Source organism: Hirundo rustica, chromosome 12 (genome assembly GCF_015227805.2).
Source record: "Hirundo rustica isolate bHirRus1 chromosome 12, bHirRus1.pri.v3, whole genome shotgun sequence".
NCBI classification, from domain to species: Eukaryota; Metazoa; Chordata; class Aves; order Passeriformes; family Hirundinidae; genus Hirundo; species Hirundo rustica.
Window position 1 is genome coordinate 8901980 of NC_053461.1, and position 21379 is coordinate 8923358.

The 21379-nt window shown below is 46.7% G+C and overlaps 1 protein-coding gene across 1 annotated transcript; it reads left to right on the top strand.

Annotated features, from left to right (window-relative positions):
- Positions 1–1850: 1850 nt before the first annotated feature.
- Positions 1851–21370, top strand: COPG1 (COPI coat complex subunit gamma 1). Its single transcript, XM_040076422.2, has 25 exons — positions 1851–2040; positions 4897–4949; positions 5727–5807; positions 5905–5976; positions 6766–6845; positions 7706–7781; positions 7935–8027; positions 8360–8446; positions 8588–8745; positions 9342–9475; positions 10047–10114; positions 10849–11037; positions 11491–11586; positions 12959–13202; positions 13560–13635; positions 13933–14036; positions 14143–14268; positions 14686–14762; positions 15114–15254; positions 16115–16117; positions 16707–16878; positions 17827–17924; positions 19234–19372; positions 20317–20415; positions 20998–21370. Exons 1-25 carry the CDS (start codon positions 2004–2006, stop codon positions 21126–21128), a joined length of 2634 nt encoding a protein of 877 aa, XP_039932356.1. The 5' UTR covers positions 1851–2003; the 3' UTR covers positions 21129–21370.
- The last annotated feature ends 9 nt before the right edge of the window (positions 21371–21379 follow it).

A 21379-nucleotide genomic window follows, 5' to 3' on the forward strand; every position in this document is an offset into this window, starting at 1 on the left:
CTTACTGAAAATCCTACTCGACCTGGCCAGAGAGAAGGAACCGCAGGCCAAGTAAGCTGCCAATTCCAAGCTGATGTCCTGCATCGGGTGCAGGAGATAAACTGTCCTGGCTGGGATATAGCAGGGCTGGAGAGGGCAGCGGGACTGCTAGGGCACAGGAAGAGGAAAGCGTGGAGCAGCATCGGTGTGTCTGCAGGGAACTGTGGACATGGCACCTCATTTACCCTGTTCCCAGTGCTCATGGCACAAGCAGAAGCCATGGGAGGATTTGGTTTAATAACTATCACCTCAGCACCACTGGAGAAGATACAGTGTTTACCTCAGCCTGTGCTTGAGCGCAGCTGGTCCCAGCCCCAAGCACTACAGGGATTTCTATGCTCAGCTTTGCTCCCTGCTCATCCACCACCAAGATGTCTCCAAAGGGGCTGCAGCCAGCCAGGTAGCTTTTCCTGGGTGCTTCTTCTCTCTGAGTGACTGAAGCACACAAAATCCTCCACAAAGCTTGACCAAGCCTCAAAGCCAGAGTTTTCAGTGAGTGAGCACAATAAAACGTGGCATCAAATACAACTTGTGCTTTTTACCTGTTCTGTACCCCTTTACACTCCCATTTTGTGTTCCCTTTCCCCAGAGATGCTGTGAGGGCATGTGCTCAGCCAGGGCCAGCACGAGAGGTCATTAAATTCCAAATGAGGGATGTCAGACCTTGCTCCAACAGTGGAGCCAGCCCCTGGCCCAGAGAGCCCGCAGCAGCTCTGGGCCAACAGGGAAATCGTGTTGTGCCACTGGAGCTGCCGCTTTCAGCATAGCTGGGAGATAAGAGCAGTGCAGAGCAGAGTTTGGCCACCCCGTGCAAAGTACAGGGTGGTGCAAGTAAAGCAGAGGCCGGGGAGGCCTGCAGGAGGGCCGCTGCAGCTGGTGGGGGACATGGCCATGCTCTTTGAAGAGTACCTGCTGCAGGGTGAGTGAGCCCTTTCACTGTGGAACGGGCACTGGCCTTGGGAAAGGGGCAGAAGCAACTGGAGTGTCCATGCATTCCATGGGAGGGACAGATTTCAGGAAGGAATGTGCCAGCAGATGGTGGGTTGGGGTGAGGTGGGAAGGTGGGTAAAAGGTCCTTTTACATTCCTGCCTGACCTGAGGCTCAGGTGATGCCCAGGTAGTGCCTGGCCCCTTGAGATACCCCCCTGCACCTAGTGGGTGTGTGCTGTGGGGCTGAGCCTGGAGTTTGTGGTCCAGGGTAGAGACAGGGTGCCAGTAGTAGTGGGGGACAGGGGTCATAGGAAGACCTGCCAGTGCTGGTGCATCCGAGTGGGACACCCCAGGGCAGGCCGCCTGAGTGACAACTGTCAAGCCCTCCGAAGGAGGTTCTCCCCTGTCACCCCTAATTGTTCCTGGGATGCTGAGCGTGCCAGGATCTCCTCCTTTCCATGTCCTGCCCCAGTGTCTCATCTGTCCTCCCCGAGTCCCAGTGTGCCCCCATGCTTCAGCCCCCTCTGGCCCTAGTGTCCCCTTATCTCCCCAGGGCTCTTCCCCTGCACAACTCAGGGATCCCAGTGCCACCCCATATCACCAGTGTTTCCCCTGGTACCAGTGTCTCCTGCCCCAGGCCCTTTGCTCTCCCCAGCCCCAGTGTACCGAGTGTTCCAAAGTCCTCTCCAGACCCTGTGTCCCCACGGCTGCCCCTGCCCCAGAGTTTCTCCAGCGCAGACTCCAACCTCAGACCCCCGGCCAGTCCCGCCCCCGCCCCTCCACCAATCAGACCGCGCCATTGCCGATTTGCTCCGCCCCCTCCCTGTCAGTCACGGCTCCGCGCCGCGCCCCGGACACGTCCGGGGTTGGCTCCGCGCCTGCGCAGTGCGTCGGCCGCAGTGACAGGCTGGCAGGAAGGGGCGGGGTTGGTGCTGGGACCGGGACCGGGACTCAGACCCGGATTGGAACCGGGATCTAGGCTGGGTCTGCCACTGCCACGGGACGGCTGCAGCGACGGGCTGCTCGGTAACACCATGCTGAAGAAGTTCGACAAGAAGGACGAAGAGTCGGGTGAGGGGAGGCCGGGGGCGCTTCGAGGGTAGAGACCCTTAAGTGGATACCGAGGGGATTGGTGAGGGGGGGACCCCTTCGTGGCTACGGAGAGAGCTGAGAGGGAACATCCCCCCTCCTGTGGAAATGAGGAGGGTACCCCCAAGGGAGCTGGGTGGAGAGGCTCAGTGCTAGCTTGGCAGAGGGGGCTTGCTGGTGTGCACAGAAGGCAGTGGGAAGCACTGTGGGAGCACTATGGAAGCACTATAGAGGGACTGTGGGAGCACTAGAGCAGTCTGCTACCTCCTTCCCAAAGCTGCAGCCAGAGGCTAAACTGGTTGCATCGGCGCAGCACACCGAGGTTACCTGCCACATCACCAGGTGCAGAGCCTGAGGCTAAATATTGACTATATTAGCCCTGTTCACAGTTCCCCAGCTCTTGAATCAGGTGCTATAGCCAGGTAGAATCCAATTCATAGTTTCTGGCCCCACAATCCCTGCTACTTTCAAAGGATCAGAAAATCTGAGAGCGTCACAGAAACATGAAGTGATTGCCTGACTTTTCAAAACTTTAGGCCAGTTAGTAAGGAAGAGGTTGATATTTTATGTAGTTTGTAATTTAGGTGGAAGCGATGCATCATAAGACAGTATTTCCTTTTATGGTTTAGCTTTGTGGTATCTTTTTCATCTTCCTATGAAGCTTTCTACATAGCTTGGTCTGCATAACAAATCAATGTGTCCTGAAGCAAATTGATACAGCTTACATCTTGGTGATCATTCTGTGTGACTCTGCTTGCTTTTTATCTTAATGTGCATTAAACACTTTGCCCTTGTTTCTCTTTTCCAATGCCTCCAGTGATGTCTTGATAAGCAGAGAAGTTAGTGAGGCAGCTGTTAGAGGGGAATTGCTCTTGGCTTTCATTTTGGAGGCTGTTTTTCATTTGTACCTGCCACACCCATCAAGGTACTGACATTACCTATGGCTAGGGCTGGCAGGAGATGCAAGTATCCAGTTAACTGGCTTCTGTGTCTTTGCTTTCCATGAATGGTTTAGCTAGCCTTGGATGACCTTCTCCTGCTCCCTTTGACATGCTGTTTTAGCCACAAAATTATGTTTCTCTACAAATCAGAATAATTTGTTATTGGTTATGCAATATTAGGAACATTATGAACGCACAACCTCTGCTCTACCTGCATCTTTCTCCCTCTCTATGGAAGAAAACTGATGCAGGGTGCTGTGAGGACTGAGACCTCATGTACAATGTATTTCAAGATCCTTATCACTGTGAAAGATAAGGAGAAGATGCTGTGTTGTTCATGCCTTATTTAAGGATTGTAGACATGTTGGACTATGGAAATGGTGGGCTACTGGGTAGGTTTTTTGGAACACATTTGCATACTTATACTAGAACTGGTTCATACTCATACTAGAGACATTTTTGCTCTTTCCCCTTGTTTTGTTCTACCTCTTCGACCTCACATAAGTGTTCTTTTCAGCTACCTGCTACCTTTGCAAACTTCTCCTGAGCCAAGGAAGACATTTTATGAACCAGGAAGGAGACAGAATACAGATGTGTTTGCTTTTGTATGTAAGGCTTACTCTAGAAGGGGCTCTTGGGCACCAGCCTAGGATGCTTCAAGCTTGGGTGAGGTCAGATTTTGGCCCAGGAGGTGTTCTCCCTAGTGGACCAGGCTTTGGAAGAAACACTGGAACAACCCTGAAAAAGGCTGCATTTTGTCCCATGACTAGGCTGAACATAGGTTCTAATTAAAAACTGCTTATCTAGTATGTTTGGATGGATAGATATATAGATAGATAACTAGCAGCTTTTGAAAAGCTACATTTCACAAATGCTTGGGAGGCAATCTAATAGAGACCATGCAGAATGAGAATGCTTTTCCCTCTGATTATTTCATCTTTAATTGCTGGGGGTTTTAATTATTTAGTATAATTTACTTTGTTAAGTGGAACAATGAAAGTTACTTTGTATCCAGCCTATCTAGTCTTCTGTCTTGTTCCATTAATTAGTGTTAGAACCAAAAATACTTTACTAGTGGATTCTTGACTGGTTTATATGGGAGGGATAAAACACTCCTGACCCACCACTCTGGCAAGCAATACCTCTTTCTGTCTAAGCTTTTGTTTCTAGGCCTGTCCTGTTGATGCTCTAACTGCCAGCAAGCTCACAGCCCAGGCGTGGAGCACAGTTATTTTACAGCTGATTGGTCTACCTCAGCTCACAGTCAGTTACTTCTGGAGGGGACGGTGAATTGAAGAATGTCCTGTCTGCACTGTCTTCCCTGACTGCCATGAAGACATCCAATTAATATTATTTCAAAGAGGGTGCTCTGATTGCTTGGTGTTCATGAAAAAATCACCCCAGAATACTGTCACCCTGTTTTTTCTGAGTTTTCTTAAAGCCTTCTGATTGTTCATAAGATGGAGTCAGTCTCTTTAGCTTCTGTACAATATTAGGAGCAGTTTTCGCTTTTCTAACACATATGTAACATAAACAAACCCTTTGTTTTTCATTCCCTGTCCTTTGTTTGCATATTTCTAACCTGAAAACAATTGTAACTGACAGTTGGTCTGCCATTCAGCTGGGAGGTGATAACTCCAGAAGGCAATCTACAACCAGACCCACAAATGTATAAAAAGTAAGAAATAAACAGGCAGAGGGGCTCTCGGCCTTGGCTCGGCCTTGGGCTCTCTCTCTGAGGAACATCTCTGACCTGCAAATCTTTTGTCTCCATGTGATTCCTTTGCATGTTGCGATCACAAAATACTCAGACTGTTTTTATAGTATGGGCATGGTTAAAAAGTTGTTTTCCTATGGCACTATCCTTGGAGAGAATTTTACTCTCTTTGTTTTGCAGGTGGGAGTTCCAACCCGTTCCAACACCTGGAGAAGAGTGCAGTCTTGCAAGAGGTAAATCTTCAGACCATCTCCTCTACTCAATGTACCCCACTGGACAGAGTCTCTCCCTCTCTTGAGTAGGTCACTGGAGAACTTCAGCAAGGAAAGGAGAGTTTCTTAGTCCTGCTTGGAAAGAAATGGGCAACAGCTCTTATTTTATTATTGGACAGATGAAGGGAGAAAGTTGAAATGGTCTTTGTAACAAATTAAGGACTGTGAACTATAGATAATAATAAAGAATAAAATTACCTAGGAAAGCTCACCCCAAACCAGTGGGATTGGGAAATTGGCCTTGGATATCCCAAATCGCTTGTGGATGACAAAATTAATGAGAGGGGTGTGAGTGGTTATTAAATAATTTTATTAATTTTCTCGGAAGAAATTACATTATTTTCAAGAGCAGGTGAACATCTCAATCCCCAGTTCCTGTTGTTTCAGCGTTCTCTGTTTGCTTGTGAGGTTGGGAGTGGTATTGGCTGCTGTATCTTCAGCGTGCTCAAGTTTGTCTGTCAGAAAAGTGGTGTTTTAGCTAGCATAGAATGCAGACCTTTGTGGGTGAAAGTGTAATGAGAATTTAGCCTTTAAATCTTTATTGCTCTTGGATTTATAATCCCGGGCTACAAAACCAGCTGTTTAAAGGGGTCCATGTTTAACAGGAATTAAAGGGAAATCTGATCCAAAGTCATTAAGTATTTTGCCATACCTCTGTCACAATGTGTTGTTGGGACGGGCAGGACAATGTTTGCAAAGGGTTGTCAGTGTCAGTCCTTGTCTGTGCTTTGTTTCCAGGCTCGAGTGTTTAATGAGACTCCCATAAACCCACGAAAATGTGCTCATATCCTCACCAAGGTCCTGTATCTCATAAATCAGGTAAGAGAGAGAAAATATACATCTATACAGACATGTGCATCAGGCCCAAAGCGGGTTGTAATAACTGGGATTTCCTTTCTTCTTTCTGAATGACTAGGGGGAGCACCTGGGTGTCATGGAAGCTACTGAATCCTTCTTTGCTATGACCAAGCTGTTTCAGTCCAATGATGTAAGTCTGCCTTTTGTTTTTGCCTGGTGGGACAAGTTGTCCCTTGAGATACACATTTTTATACAATCAGCTTTTCTGCCCCATCTGAAGCTACCTGATCTGAATGCAAAGGGTAGGGTGAAAGTTTAGAAATGGTGATCAGCTTACTAGCCCTTCCCAGATCTTGTAGCGGCTTAACTGAAGTATGCACTTCTCTTGAGGCAGAGATTCCTCTCTCTAAATCTCCATTTAACTCATGAGATTGTGATAGGTAGGTGGATTTTACTGTGCTTTATGCCCAGCATTAAATTATCCTGCTGAGAGTCAACAGTTGTGTGTTTCGAGGAGCCTGGGAGTTAGTGCCTACCCACAGCAATAGCGCTGTCATTATTTGTCCCCCAAACTGCAAGGTATTAAAATCATGAGACCAGTGTAGAAATCCCCTGACTCAGGAATATAAATTGTTTGCTTTCTTGCTTTTGAAGCAACACAAGGCTTTCAACCAACAAACCAGGAAATCGTTTCAAGGCTTTCTCCTTGTTCATGTGAAGGACAAGTGGAAGATGAAACTGTAGATACAGCTAAATCTGGTATCTCTATGGCCTCACCCTAAGACTGAGGGATTTAGAAGAGGACAAGGTGTTTTGATAATCAGTATGGATTTTGTACATCTTTTTTCACTAAGGGAGTGAGGCACTCTAAAGGTATCATGTTTTTGTGATCTTCAAGATAAAATTATGTAAGTAAGGAAAACTGAGATCCCTTCCTATCTGGGATCATCTCAGCTGATGTTGCTTATTTCCTTGCCAGCCAACTCTTCGCAGGATGTGTTACCTCACTATCAAAGAGATGTCTTCTATTGCAGAAGATGTGATCATTGTTACTAGCAGGTTAGTTATTTCACTTTTCTTGCTGTAATATTGACATGCCCTTCAGTAGTGTCTGTCCAGCTTCTTGAAGATAATTATAGTCCCTAAGCAGGGTGATGACAGGGAATGCCCTTGGTGAGGAAAAAGTTTTCCTTTAGAAAAGACCATTAAAATACACACATTGAACTCATAGTGATGTATGCACAATGTGCTGTGTCCCCATATCCCATACCCATGGATGTTTGGAGTGTCTCTTGGTTACATGATATGTAGCACTGCTGTTTTTTTCCCCTTTTGCAAAGGCTTTTTCATTAAACTCATGTCTGAATACCTTGAAGTATTTTGAAGAATTCTGGCATAAATTTCAAGGCTTTCAACAGGTAGGATTTACTTCTCCAGTAGCAGCACAGAATACGACTTCACTAGGGAACAAAGTTCCCTCTCTGAGTCATTCCTGACCTGCTGATCATCCCAGTGAAATGGGGAGTCAGTAGCCTGACAGTACAGGGTGTGTAAAGGGCTGAGGTGGAAGCCAGTCTCAAGTCCTGCAATATGATGAACTCCCGGCCCTTCACAGATGGTCTCACACTGACCAGGAGCCTAGGAAAAGGGCAGGAACGAGTGTAGGAAGGACAGATGCCTCAGGTGTATATGTGCTGCAGCCTCACTTGGTGAACAGGAGCCCATGCAATTTGTTGATGGGCTTGGGACCTGAGTACTGATCTTTTCTTCCTGCCTTCCCACCCCACTGGGATTTGCCTGAGACCGGCAGCTGCCTGCTTGGTGTTCAGCCATGATGCTGGCTGCCTGCTGCTCTGTGTGCAGTGTGTGTGCACTTGAGAGCCGCTGGCTCAGGAGTTGAGAGCTTCCTGTTTTTCCAGCTTAACCAAAGACATGACTGGGAAGGATGACAATTACCGAGGCCCTGCTGTGAGAGCACTCTGTCAGATCACTGATGTAAGTGCTGCTTTTCCCATGGAGCAGCTCTATGCCCTTCACTCTTTCCTACTTTCCCCACCCCACTTTCTACTCTGCTTTTCATGCCTTTGCATCCCCTTTCACTCTCCAAACAGCTTTCCTATATCAGCTATTGTTTCCCTCTCCCTGCAGAGTACCATGTTGCAGGCCATTGAGCGCTATATGAAGCAAGCGATTGTTGACAAAGTGCCAAGTGTGTCCAGCTCTGCTCTTGTGTCTTCCTTGGTATGTACTCCCTGCAGCACAGGCCTGAGGGACAGTCAAGCAGGGAAGCAGACATCTGTGGTGGGACTGGACATCTTGGGAGTTTCAGGACTTTGTTGCTATTCCTGTCTTTGTGAACTGAGGGACTAGCGCTGACTCTGCTAGAGATCATCAACCGCCTGAGGCTGCAGCTGTCATAGCCAGGTCTCTGCATGATGATCCCTTGTTCTTCTATAAGTTGCTGCTGCCAGCACACTCATGGGGAAGGCTCGTTGCTTCTTAATATAAGCTGAAATTCCCAAAGCTTCCTCCATCCTTATCTCATGGCTTTTTGTGGTTTCATCTCCTTCCAGCACTTGCTGAAGACCAGTTATGATCTAGTAAAGCGCTGGGTGAATGAGGCTCAGGAGGCAGCTTCCAGTGACAATATCATGGTGCAGGTAGGACACCCACCTCCTCCAGGGGAATAGCCAGTAGCAGCTGGGGATGGAGCAAATTGCTGGAGCTCAGCCAGGCACCTCTGCGTGACAAAAGGGAAAAGAACCCACTGTGGGTTTGTGACAGTCTCTTTCTCTGCACAGTATCATGCTCTGGGCCTCCTGTACCATGTGCGGAAGAACGACCGACTGGCAGTCAACAAGATGCTCAGCAAATTCACACACCATGGCCTCAAGTCCCCATTTGCCCATTGCATGATGATCCGAATAGCCAGCAAGCTGCTGGAAGAGGAGGCTGGCAGGTGAGCGGGCTCCTTTGCCCTGCTGAAAGCATTTCCTGGTCCTGCTTCCATCTCCTCTTGCAGGCTGACTTGCTATCTCATTATTTCTGTCTTTGAAGAGCAGCATGCAGCTTCTACCCTCTTATTGTTGGATAAAAGCAGAGAAAATACAGGATGTCTTCATGGTTGTTTTGAGATGACATCTGTCATCTTGCTTGCACATCAACTACTATCTTTTTTCTCTGGACTGTTTTGCATAGTTGTTCTTTGTTCTACTTCATTTTCTATGTCTTCTGTAATTGTTTATCCAGCATGTATGCAGTGTGGCTTCCTGGTGGATAAGAGTTGTGTGTACAGTCATTTCTTACTGTGTCAGAGTTGAGAGAGATTCCCTTTAGCCTGTAAGGCAGAGGGTGTCATCTCAGAAGGGAGCGTGACTTTCAAGCATGATGGAAGTACAGTATAATTACCACTGCAAAATCTGGGGACAAAGTGGGTTTATGGCTGCTTTTACCTTTCCATGAGCAGTGGGACCTGGCCATTTCTGCTACTGAATTCTTAATTTCTATTAGTACCTTTGCTTTAATTCAATCTTGTGGGGGTTTTTTGTCTCTTAGCCGTGATAGCCCTCTGTTTGATTTCATTGAGAGCTGCCTAAGAAACAAGCATGAGATGGTGGTGTATGAAGCTGCATCTGCCATCGTTAACCTGTCCAACTGCACTGCCAAGGAGTTGGCTCCAGCTGTCTCAGGTAAGCGTGGTGCTCCATGGCCATGGTGAGGGAATGACGAGCCTCCAGTGATGACACCTGCCCCAAGAAACAAGGGCCTTGTGTAGTGTCAGGCTTGTTATGCTGCTCTATCATGTGTTGCTTTATGCCACTGCTGGGAGCCTGTGGTGTGTGTGAATAGTAGCTTTGTTCTTGTAAAGGTATTTCCTGGTGTGTTCAAGTGTGGGGTGCTTCATGGGTCAGTTCTGGGAAAGGAGCAGGGCTGGCATAAAATGGAGAACAGCAATTTAAATTAATTTAATAGGAAGGATGACAAGGTGATGAATTTGGCTTTCACAAGGAGCAGAGGATAGCAGCACTGTGGAAGAAGAGCGAGGTAGGTAAGAATTAGTTGTCAGCATGGATGTGACAAAGGCAAAGGGAACAAGAAGAAGGGAGGAAAATCTTAAAGGTACAGTTATTTCTTAAGCATTTTTCTAGCTACATCATGTTTGCAACTGTCTCTTCACTGAAGCTCTTGCTTTAGGTATGAAATGCTTCTCAATAATAGAGTGCCTAAACATCTGCCTTTGTTGTTTTTCCCACCTTGCAGTTCTGCAGCTGTTCTGCAGCTCCTCAAAAGCAGCACTAAGATACGCAGCTGTCCGTACCCTCAACAAGGTAGGAGTCAGTCTCTTGGGAGCTCCAATAGTGTCTCATGCAGGGAGGTGCAGACTTCAGAAGAAGGAGGCGGTCAAATTATGTGATGAGTTTGTGTGAATAACCTCTGTCTTGTGCTACAGGCTTACATTTCATTGCTTTCTGTCTGGAATAAAATCTCAAAGAGCACTCTACAGAAAGAAAAAAACTGATAATTTTCACTGGTCTCTTAGAATGTCACTGGTCTTAGTGTTACTGCTTTCCCTTCTGAACTTCCCATGGTGAGGGAGCTCCTTGTAAAACAGGGATCAAATCTTGATGATGCTTCTTGCCTGCTTCTGTGGTAGTCTTTGCTCCAGCTTTTCCCCTCTCCTTATATAAACTCTGTGAAAGAAAAAGAGAGAATGGCAGTGTCTGGTAACTGCTGTGCCCATGGAGCAGTTTTGCACAGCTAGTCTGAGTGAATTTTTGTTGGGAGTTCATAGCTTTATTTTCTCACTATATAGAGGAAAATCAGAGAGTTAAAAATAATAAAAGATTGTTTATTACTACTGCTTCTCTTCCAGCAAGGGGTGCAATTTCTGCAGGAAACAACAGCTTGTTACCTTAACTCCAGATTAGCTGTTTGTCTGTGATATCCCTCATATGCAGTCTATACCACTTATTTCTGTGGGAAGGAGTGAGTTTTGCTGGGTTTTGCCAGCTGGGACTTCTGCATCTGTTGAAGGATTTTCATTCTTCCTTCACTGCTGCAGGTGGCCATGAAGCACCCATCTGCTGTGACTGCCTGTAACCTGGACCTGGAGAACCTTGTGACAGACTCCAACCGCAGCATAGCCACCCTGGCCATCACCACACTGCTGAAAACTGGCAGTGAGAGCAGCATTGACCGGCTCATGAAGCAGATCTCCTCTTTCATGTCAGAAATTTCAGATGAGTTCAAAGTAAGGAAGTGAGAGGAGGAGGGACACCCAGATTCCTGAAGAAGCCTCATGGTCTTTGTGCACGTTTGTGTGTGTGCTCTAAATCTGCATGGAGCTGCTTCCAGAAGCAGCAGAATATTTGCAGGGAAGAGAAAGTATTTGAGGCTGACTGCCTCAGTCCTACATCTCCAAAGTCACATGCTCTTTTCTGGGGAGATGCCTTCTGAGAATCAAATCTCGTTCTTCTTTCCAGTGGCTGTGGGCTTTCTTTAGGGGCTGGCCAATGCATAAAGATGTATCTCCTCCAATTCTTGTACCTCCTGGATTGTACCTCTTGCAACTACATTTGTTGAATAAATAAAGACAAAACCATGATTTCCAGGCTAGGAAGGCCAGCACAGAATTGATACAATTGAGCTATTTTTTCTGCATGGTGAAACAGAACTGTTTTTTACTTGCCTGCTTTTCCTGTAGGTGGTAGTGGTGCAGGCCATCAACACTCTGTGTCAGAAGTACCCTCGCAAACATGCTGTCCTCATGAACTTCCTTTTTGCTATGCTTCGGGAGGAGGTAAGTTTGCAGGCAACTATGTCTGCCTTGCTTGTGTATACATGAACAGTATTCTCTCTCTGAGTGTCAAGCTTTTACTGATAAGGCTGTGCAGTGAAAGCCTCTAACAGGCTTGCAGTCTAACTGCAGAAATGCCCAGCTGTGACAAATTATAAGCATACTGCCAGGCATATTTTTAATGTGGTTTTCAGTCTGTGATTTCTTTTTCTGGGGGTGTATTAACTCTCAAAGCAAATGCAAGTAACAGCAGATCTGTTGGCAGTCTATGTGTGCTTCACATTTGATCCAGCTTTCTTTTATACTTTGACAGCAAATTCCAAGAAGTTTTGTCTTGTACACAAAGATTAAATAGCAACCTATTTATTCATGACACGGGACCATTTTTGTTCTGGTGTCTGTGCTGTGGCAGTGCAGGGATCTGGAGTACCTATAACCATTCTCTGCATTCAGTCAGACAAAAATTGCAGAAATACAGGTTTGCAGAGGTTTGCTGAGGCTGTTTCTAAATGAGCAAACAGGCCTGAAGCACAGCTGGCACCACTGCTTGCTCTGACATCACTTCTTGCCATTACAGCCTCTCAGTTGGGAGCAAACCAGAGCATCTCACTTTGCTCCTGTGAAAAATGGACCATTCTCCTTTTCCAGATTTTCTGTGGGTGGATGGTATAATTTTGAATGTGGATTTGTACTTCAAATTATTCTGTTTTAAAGCTTTTTTAATCCAAAGTAGCTCCAAATGAAAGATCCAAATGTCCGGTACTGTGTATGTAATTGGCAGAGGGCAGTGTGCAGGTTAATCTCCTGGTGTGTATTGAGGACATTAATAAATAGTGTCTGAAGATAACCAAGCATTACTTGGCATGTCAGGTTGTGGCTGTACCTGGGGAGGTATTGACTGGCTATCATCCTACACTAATGGAGCTATTTTCTGCATCCTGCTGTGGCAGATATTATCCTTCATACATTGCTCTTGTGATTCATCCTCAGATGTCTAGTGCTAAAGGGGAAAGGGTTGGGGTTTTTCTCCTCCCATATGGCTGTTTTGAAGCACTAATTCTAGCAGCAGAGGATTTTGATGGAGATAAAAACCCTTCAGCCAGATGAATGCTTTTACTCATGGCTTAGGACTTGGGTTTTTTTCTCCAGTGCAACCATTCTGAAGGGAGCTGGCAAGAGAGATTGAATATTAGCTGGCCTTCTGGGTGTAAAGAGGGTCAAAAGTGATGGCAGAATTACTGCCTTCTTTCTTTCAAACACACTAAAAAGTGCTGAGTGTGAGTGGCGTTTCAAAAGAATGTTTCTCCTGTCTGGCTTGCTCAGTCTCTAAAATACTTTGAGATTTCCAGCTGAGCAGTTCCCTTTTGCTCCCCAGGGCGGCTTTGAATACAAGAGAGCCATTGTGGACTGCATCATCAGCATTATTGAGGAGAACTCAGAGAGCAAAGAGACAGGCCTGTCTCACCTCTGTGAATTCATTGAGGACTGCGAGTTCACTGTGCTGGCCACTCGTATCCTCCACCTCTTGGGGCAGGAAGGGCCCAAAACCAACAACCCCTCCAAATATATTCGCTTCATCTACAACAGGGTTGTTCTGGAGCATGAAGAAGTCCGGGCAGGTAAATGACAGACCTGGAAAGCTCTCTGCCCTTGGACAGATCTTCAGGGAACCATAGTGTATGAATGCCTCTGCTTTTGAGAGCTGTGATTTGCTCTAGGCCTGAGCAAATAGTTTTGTACAGCAGTAGTATTGATGGAAGAGGTGGCCTGTGGCTGAGAAGTGGGAAGGAATATGCACTGGTTCTGAAACTAGACGAAGGTTTGCTGGCGCTTCACCTCTGCTTCTTTCTAGTCACAGTTTTACTAGTGTACACAGTTTTCTAGTGTAGCATGGCGTTTGATCAAGGCCAAGAAATGGAGGAAACTTCAGCTGATTCCTTTGTTTTCTAATTCTGTTTTCATGACTTTTGCTACAGGTGCTGTAAGTGCCCTAGCCAAGTTTGGAGCTCAGAATGAGGAGATGTTACCCAGTATCTTGGTGTTACTGAGAAGGTCAGTTGTGCCGCAGAATTTTTCAACATCCTGGGTGAAAAACCATTTGCTTGAGAGCTTGTGTAGTCTCTCCTACCTGTGGGTCTAGAAGGTGCAGGGGGTACCTGTGATCCTGTGATAGGATCACTACTGCATTCAGCACCACAAAGTGGACAGAAGCCATGTGTGGCAGATTACTGCTTTTCTAATACAATTACTAGGAAATTGCTGGATCTCCCCTATGGCATGTTTTATTCTGGCCCTGTGATGTGTCTTAGTCATGTGAATTTTGAAGAAAGTTTTCTACTTTCCTCTCAGGTGTGTGATGGATGATGACAATGAAGTGAGAGACAGAGCCACCTTCTACCTGAATGTTCTGGAGCAGAAGCAGAAGGCCCTCAATGCTGGCTACATCCTGAATGGTACTGCAGGAAGGCCTTAAAACAAGTCTCTTTCCTGGTTTAACAAGACTTAAACTAAACACCTGGCATTGTTGTGGTTTCAGTGACCTGTCCCTTCTGTCCCCAGGGTTAACGGTGTCCATCCCTGGCCTGGAGAGGGCTCTGCATCAGTACACCCTGGAGCCCTCTGAGAAACCCTTTGACTTGAAATCTGTTCCTTTGGCAACAGCTCCTATCATCGAGCAAAGAGCAGGTGAGGAATCAGGTCCCCTGAATGCTAGTGATTCCCTGCACTGGGCCTGCTGGGAATTGCTGAGCTCAATCCTATCTGAATTCTGTGGGATTGCATCTCCTGGAAAGACCAAGGCCTGCAAATCTGGTTGCTCCCACATTAGTGTTTCAGTTTAGTCCCAACTGCTAATAATAGTAGTAGTTGACAATCCTCACTGGAGCTGCTGCAGTTCTGAAGCTGCTTAGGAAGCCAAATTTAGATGTCTAGTCTATATCAAATGAGAAATGAGCTCCCTTGCTTTCCTTAATCAAATCTTTCTCCAGACAATGATCTGTTTTCTGATTTAGTCATTTCATCATTTCTTATCCTTTGCCTTCAAATCTTTTGGGTTGGTTTTTTTGTTGTTGTTGTTGTTGTTATTTTCTTTTTCATTTGCAGAAAATGCCTCTGTTGCTGTAGTGAAACAGCCAGAGAAAATGGCAGCAACACGGCAAGAAATATTCCAAGGTAAATTGGTGCAAAGCCTCTCCTCAGTCCATGTCTGAGAACTCTAGCCACCTCTTGCTGAGCCTGCCTTAGCCCCTCTAGCTTCTCACCTTGCAGGGAATGACATGGGCTCCCAATTTAAGGTCAGCTGTTTACTCCTGCAGGGTGGGGGTGCCTGCAGTCCTCCTTTTTTCTGTCTTGCAGTAGATGTAAGCAAAGAATGACTCTTTTCATTTTAAAAGTCTCTAGGGAATATTTATTAGTATTTGATGGATAGTTTCCTTGCTGTAGCAGCTTCTGCAGCCGAAAGGGGTTTGGTTGAAACTGCTAACACCTCCTTGTGTCTGAGGAGGGCAGTAAGTTTGTATTGTCTATTTCAGAGCAAACTGGGGGCCATCCCAGAGTTTCGGGAGCTGGGCCCACTCTTCAAGTCTTCCCCAGAGGCCTGTGGCCTTGACAGAGCTGGAGACAGAGTATGTGTTCGTTGCACCAAGCACACCTTTGTCAACCACATGGTGTTTGCAGGTGGGTAGCTGCGATGGTTGTGGTGCTGAAGACTCTTAGAGGATAAGCTCCAGACTGGCTAAAAGCTTCATTGTGAAGACATGTCTTAGGGATATCATAGTATCTTAGAATGGCCTGAGTTGGAAGTGACTTTAAAGATAATGTAGTTTCAACCCCCCTGCCATAGACAGGGACAGCTTTCACTAGACCAGGTTTCTCAGAACTCCATCCAACCTGGGCTTGAACACTTCCAGAGATGTAGCACACACAGTCTGTGTTCAAAACATGACACTGCAATGACTAGTCCTTAGTTTCTTATCCTTGGTAGCAGAACCCCAAAGAAAATTAATAAAGGTGGTGGAGTGTGTCTGAGCAATGCTTGCAGGTACAGTCAAATCCAACAAGTACTAGGTGGGACTGTTCTCACTGAGGAGTTGGTAAGGGCGTCTTTGTTCTTTCTTCGGAGTCCCCAAGCACATGGTTTGGGCATGAAAGAGTGAAGCTTACTGCATCTGAGAAGCTGAAAAGGGTACCCAAGAAAGGGATCCAGTAGAAAAGAGCTCTTCATCTGCTATGTTTTGTTTTAGCCTGTAGTACAGGTGCTTTCTTCTGTACATCCTAGATTTGGCTGTACCACCCTGCTGCTACATGTGAAATGCTAGGACTGATGTGCCAGTACCCCTTGCCCAGGCTTCAGGGAGTCCGAGGCACAGTGAGTCCTTTGCTAGCTAGTGAGGCAGCAGTGTTTTTTCCTTAGCCAGCTCCTTTCTCAAAGCTCAAAACTGCTTACACAGCCCTCACAGGGGGTTGAGCTTTGTCTGTTGTCAATCCACCTGATGCAATTGTATGAGCTGCAGCTGGAATGGAGTCTAATCAGCAAGTTTAGACTTGCTGAAAACATTAAGCTTGCTGAAACTTGCTCAAGCTGTACCTTGTTAGAGCCATGCAGAGGATCATTTTTCCATCTGCTGAGAAGGTACTGTGTCCCTGTAGCTTCAAGTGGGATGATGCAGGCAACACAGTACTTGCATTTCCATAGAGCAAAGAATTAACCCAAGAATGACCGGAAATTGGAGGAAAAAGTTCCATACTAACTGGTGAGACTGAAACAGACAAAATCTGACACATCCCTGCCCTCACTCAGTTTGTGATCCTGTCTGAATTGCAGAGGGCAGGCCTTGGATTGGTGTGTGCTGGTTCATTTTAAGTCTTGTTTCCTTAAAAAAAAAAGTTTGCTGGAGCACTGGACTCCCCAGCAGGGTTTTAGTTTCTCCCCTAAAGCATTTAAATGACCACTCTTCAGTCAAGTTGCTCTGTAATGAGCCAGCTGATAGTGAAGTGTACCATGGAAACACAGAGCTGGAGGTTCACAGGCTGACACCAGGCTCCCACTGTGCCTGAGCTAAGTCTGCTCTTCAACGAGTAGGGAGCAGCTTCAAGCTGTTGCTGCTTTCCCCTTTCATGTTTAGTTTGACTGCACGAACACCCTGAATGATCAGATCCTGGAGAATGTCACAGTGCAGATGGAGCCAACAGAGGGGTATGAGGTCATTGGCTATGTACCTGCCAAAACTCTGGTGTACAACCAGCCAGGTACCTGCTACACACTGGTGGCACTGTCAGAAGAGGATCCGACAGCAGGTAAATAGTCTGCACTCTTTTTTCCTGTATGGCTTTTCCCCACACATTCTACCTTACATCCCAGTGAGATATTTATAGCCTGTGTGTGGGTGCAGCCCTGAGTGATGCTGAGCATGACTTGTCTTTGCTGTTTTGAAGGCTGTTAAGCCTTTCTTCTCCTCTGCTGGTTCCCATGTGCTGTAATACTGCCAAGCCGGGCTGTGAGAGCTAGCAGATGAGTTGTCTTTTGTGCACCCTGGCATGTCCTTCAGCCTTTCTTTGTGTTAGACATGGAAACCCTTGTAAAGTTCTGAGAGTGCCCAGATGCTCTGAGTAGCAAAGAGGTATTTCAGACAAACTGCTAGAATTTATGGGATGTCTCTTGGAATTGAACATTTCCCTCCCTGTTTGCTGCTATCCAGAACATGCATCAAGCTTTACCCGTGCTTTGGTCTCCCTGGTTTGTGCACTGGAACTGCTCTCCTGTCGTGTTCCTGCTGTTCACTCAGCAGTACCCATCTTCTAGGGATGAGTCATCGTTTCCTCTCCCAGCTGAGTGGTATTAATGAGCTGCAGCATTGCAGTGCAAGGGGCTTTCATTTCAGAGGCACATGAACTGATCCCTGTATGTGGATCTCGCCTCTTCACAAGGTACTGGAGGGACACCTTTAGTTAGTATTCCCAACACAATGTGAGGTTCATTATTAATAGTACTTGATCTGAGGCTTATGGTCTTGTACAACCATCGAAAGCCTGTCTTTATCACTGTTTGCTTAATATTATAAATAAATAGCTTGTCCTTGAGGGACAGAAACTGTTGGAGAGCTCTCTCTAGGTCAGTGGCTAAGCCTCTGCTGCTGACCATGATGGGGAGAGCCTGGCTGCCCCAAACCTCCCAGCCCCGTTCTACCTCAGGGGAGTGTGGATATGGTGGTAATATGAGCTTTGCCTTTGCTTTCTTGTCTCCAGTGGCCTGCACATTCAGCTGCATGATGAAGTTCACTGTCAAGGACTGTGATCCCAACACGGGTGAGACGGATGACGAAGGTTATGAGGATGAGTATGTGGTAAGAAGCTGGGCATGTACCTTGATTATAGAAACTGCTGTCATTTTGTGGGGCTTTGCAATCTGAGCTCAGATCCCTGCAAGCAATGTTGTGACCACCAACACTGAGGTGGGCAGCATCCTGTAGAGGGAGCTCTTGCTGTCTGATGCAGATGGGAGTTTGCAGCGCTTGCTTCATCTCATTTGAAGTATTCTCCTGTTGCACTGTAGATAGACACCTGACTCTGCAGGATGTGTATGTTCTGGGAGGCCATGGTGCATCCCCCAGGTTTGGCTGAATGTGCCCTGTGGGCCCCAGCAATTGCACACTCAGGGTTGTGGAGCCAGAGGGCTATTGGACATCTTTTGTTCTCCACAAGTTGCTCCTGTGGTGACACGATTAATTGTCTAGAGGCTTGCCTGGCACAGGAAAATTGCCATCCTTCTTAATCTGGGGGAGGTGGAGCTCTTCCCTCCCCAGCACTGACACTGCTGAAAGAGGTGCTGCAGAAGCACCTCTTTTCTTTGGAGAGGAAGGGATGTTGTTCACAGCCTCAGCTTGGCTGGTTAGCTCTAGAGACTGTTTTCTGTGTGTTGCCTGTCACTGCTGTGAATCTGATTAGAGGCACTGCTGTGCAGTGAGTCACTGTCTTCCCAGGAGTGGGGAGAGTTTTTCACAGTGGAACATACAAGGTTAACACTTCTTTCAGCTTCCTACCAGTCACCAAGGGAATTGAGTGATACTTAAACAAACTCTTCCATGTGTTTCAACTAGAATCAGGAGGAGATTCTTTTCTGCAGCAATTGTTGGAATTAATGCAGGCTGGTGTCCTGCAGAGCCCTTCATTACACACTCTGGAGGGACAAGCCTGGTTCTGCCTTGCACAAGTGTAGTCAAAGCAGCTGCTCAGCTACTCTACTCTGGTGCCAGTGTTAGGTGATCGCACACATCTGAGAGTGTCTCACTTTACCAGCCTACAGAATGATAAGCCAGAAAGGCAAAACACAAACTTACATGCATTTCAGGGAAGCAAATGATGAAGCAGCTACTTCTAAGCTTTTGTTTTTCACTCTGTTTTGGCCATTTGTCCAGTACTTTGATCTCTGTCAGGCTAAGAGCTGTGCTCAGAGCAGGAACCTGGTTTGTAAATCCTGGAAATGGCATCACTGTGCCTTTCTCAGGCCTAGAAGTTGCTCAGTAGCAAACCAGAAGTGGAAGTGGAGGCAGTCTCCTGCATTCACCTGATCTCAGGGAATCCAGACTAAAGTTCACTCTGAGGATAACAGGGTTAAGAACAACCATGTTCCACTTGAACCTCTTCTGCCACCAGCTTGAAGACCTGGAGGTCACAGTGGCTGATCACATCCAGCGAGTTCTGAAGCCAAACTTTGGAGCAGCCTGGGATGAAGTGGGTGATGAGTTTGAAAAGGAAGAAACTTTTACTTTATCTGCTATTAAAACCCTTGAAGGTAAGAAAGGATGTGTGAGCACAACAGAACTCTTATTTTCCCTCTAGCAGGCAGAGTCCACAGGCCCAGTCTGTCTCACTTTAGATCTGTCACAGAAAGGCTAACGGGGCAAAACTCTTCACCAGCTTTACACTACAGATGTTGAATAGGGAGCTGCAGTTAATGTGATAATAAATTAGTTCAGATTTCAAAAAAATTTGTGAATGTTTTGTGACCAGTGGAGACGAGGCTGGGTTGTGGAGGCAAGAGAATATCTTGCTTTGCTCTTCTACTAGACCCTTCCAAGCAGACAGACCATAGTTTAGTTATGAACTCCCACCATTCTTCTTGAGACTAATAAGAAAAAATTAAAACAGCAGAAGACATGAGGTTGGTGAAGAGGCTGGTGGGGTAAACCCTCTTCTCTTCCATCCTGTATTAAAGAGGCCTTCTATTTTACTCACAAATAAAACTGTGAAAGTTCTTTTGATGCCTTACAGGGTGTCCTTGTCCTGTAGCCATTTCTGTGCTCCCTTGAACAGTCCCTTTGGGGTTTGAAATATCCCTGAGGCCTTTTCATATTTCTCCTGAAGACCTGTGTCTCCTGCAAGACATCTCCATCCTTTGCAAGTCCAGAGAAGCAAGCAGGCTGACAGGGCTGTGCAGTAAGTACAGCCAGCTGCATTCTCCTTCTGCCCCTGTCTGACTTATTCCCCCTCTTCTTTCTGTGGCACATTTGCTACATCAGATAACAGAATTCTCCCATGATGCTGGGGGGTTTTGTGTGTTGTCTTTGCAGTCCTTGTAGCTCCAAAACCACAGTTCTGACCAGTGGTGTGTGTCCCTCAGGACAAGGAACGTGAAGTTTAACATGTAGGGAGAGCTTGAGTCACTTTTAGGTGCTCTTTATATGCCCGTTACAGTATCTGTGACACAGAGCCCATTTTATATATTTTTTCTAACAGAAGCAGTGAACAATATTGTGAAGTTCCTGGGGATGCAGCCCTGTGAGCGGTCAGATAAAGTGCCAGATAACAAGAACTCTCACACACTGTACCTGGCAGGTGAGCTGTGGGATGAGATTCTGCTTGAGGAGCAGCTGTGAGAGGTTGCATAGAGCTGCCTGTTGAAAATCAGGGCAGGAGTTTCTGATGGAGCCCACTGCACTCTGGGTTGTATTTTGTGGTTTGCTCCTGCCATGATTTCTGTCTCTGCTGCACAGAGCAACTGATCTTGGGATCAGGAAGAGTGCTGTGATGGAGGGGATGCTGGGATCAGCCCCAGGCTCAGCTGGGTGGAATTTGCTGTCTTCATGATCTTTGGCATGCTGCTTTGGAGTGACCTGGTGTGGAAAAGACAGCAGCCTTACCCAGCAGAAGGATGAATACTGGGGCTCTTAGACATGCCTGGATCTCTTCTCACCTGGAGTTTATTTTATACTTTGGTTTCATGGGTTTTACAGTAGCAGGAGTCCTAGGTGTGTTATTATGAATGGGAACTGAGCTGCTTTAGGGTCTCTCCTGGCCCAGTACTAGGATTTGCCAGACTGCCAGTGAGAAACCTGCCTGTGCCAAACAGTAGTGCTCATCTTCAGACTTGCAGGGGAGAGCAGCCTGCAACATGCTCACCCTTCCTCTCCTCTCCAGGTGTGTTCCGGGGTGGCCATGACCTCCTGGTGCGGTCTCGTCTTGTTCTCACTGACACGGTGACTATGCAGGTCACGGCCCGCAGCGCAGAGGAGCTCCCTGTGGATGTGATTATGGCCTCTGTCGGATAAACCCCCCTTTCCAGGACTGTCCTGACTCTGAGCCCCCACTGGCCAGCAGAATAAGGATCACGGTCACTACAGCAGCTTTTGTGTTCTCTGCCGTACAGCTCTACTTGGGCCTTTGTCTATAAAATGACCATGTTTTTAATCTCTGCCTACGCCGCGCTCTGTCCCCTCACCGGAGCGTCGTAGCCGCCACTCCCTGTCCTCCTCCCGCTGTTGCAATTATGTTCCAATAAAACTGTTGTGTCTCTTCCTGG

Excerpts from the sequence above, each read along its gene's own strand:
- COPG1 (XM_040076422.2), top strand. The coding sequence starts at position 2,004 with ATGCTGAAGAAGTTCGACAAGAAGGACGAAGAGTCGG. Across the intron at positions 13,636-13,932 it reads ATCTTGGTGTTACTGAGAAG|GTGTGTGATGGATGATGACA; the intron begins GTCAGTTGTGCC and ends CTTTCCTCTCAG. Across the intron at positions 17,925-19,233 it reads GTTATGAGGATGAGTATGTG|CTTGAAGACCTGGAGGTCAC; the intron begins GTAAGAAGCTGG and ends TTCTGCCACCAG.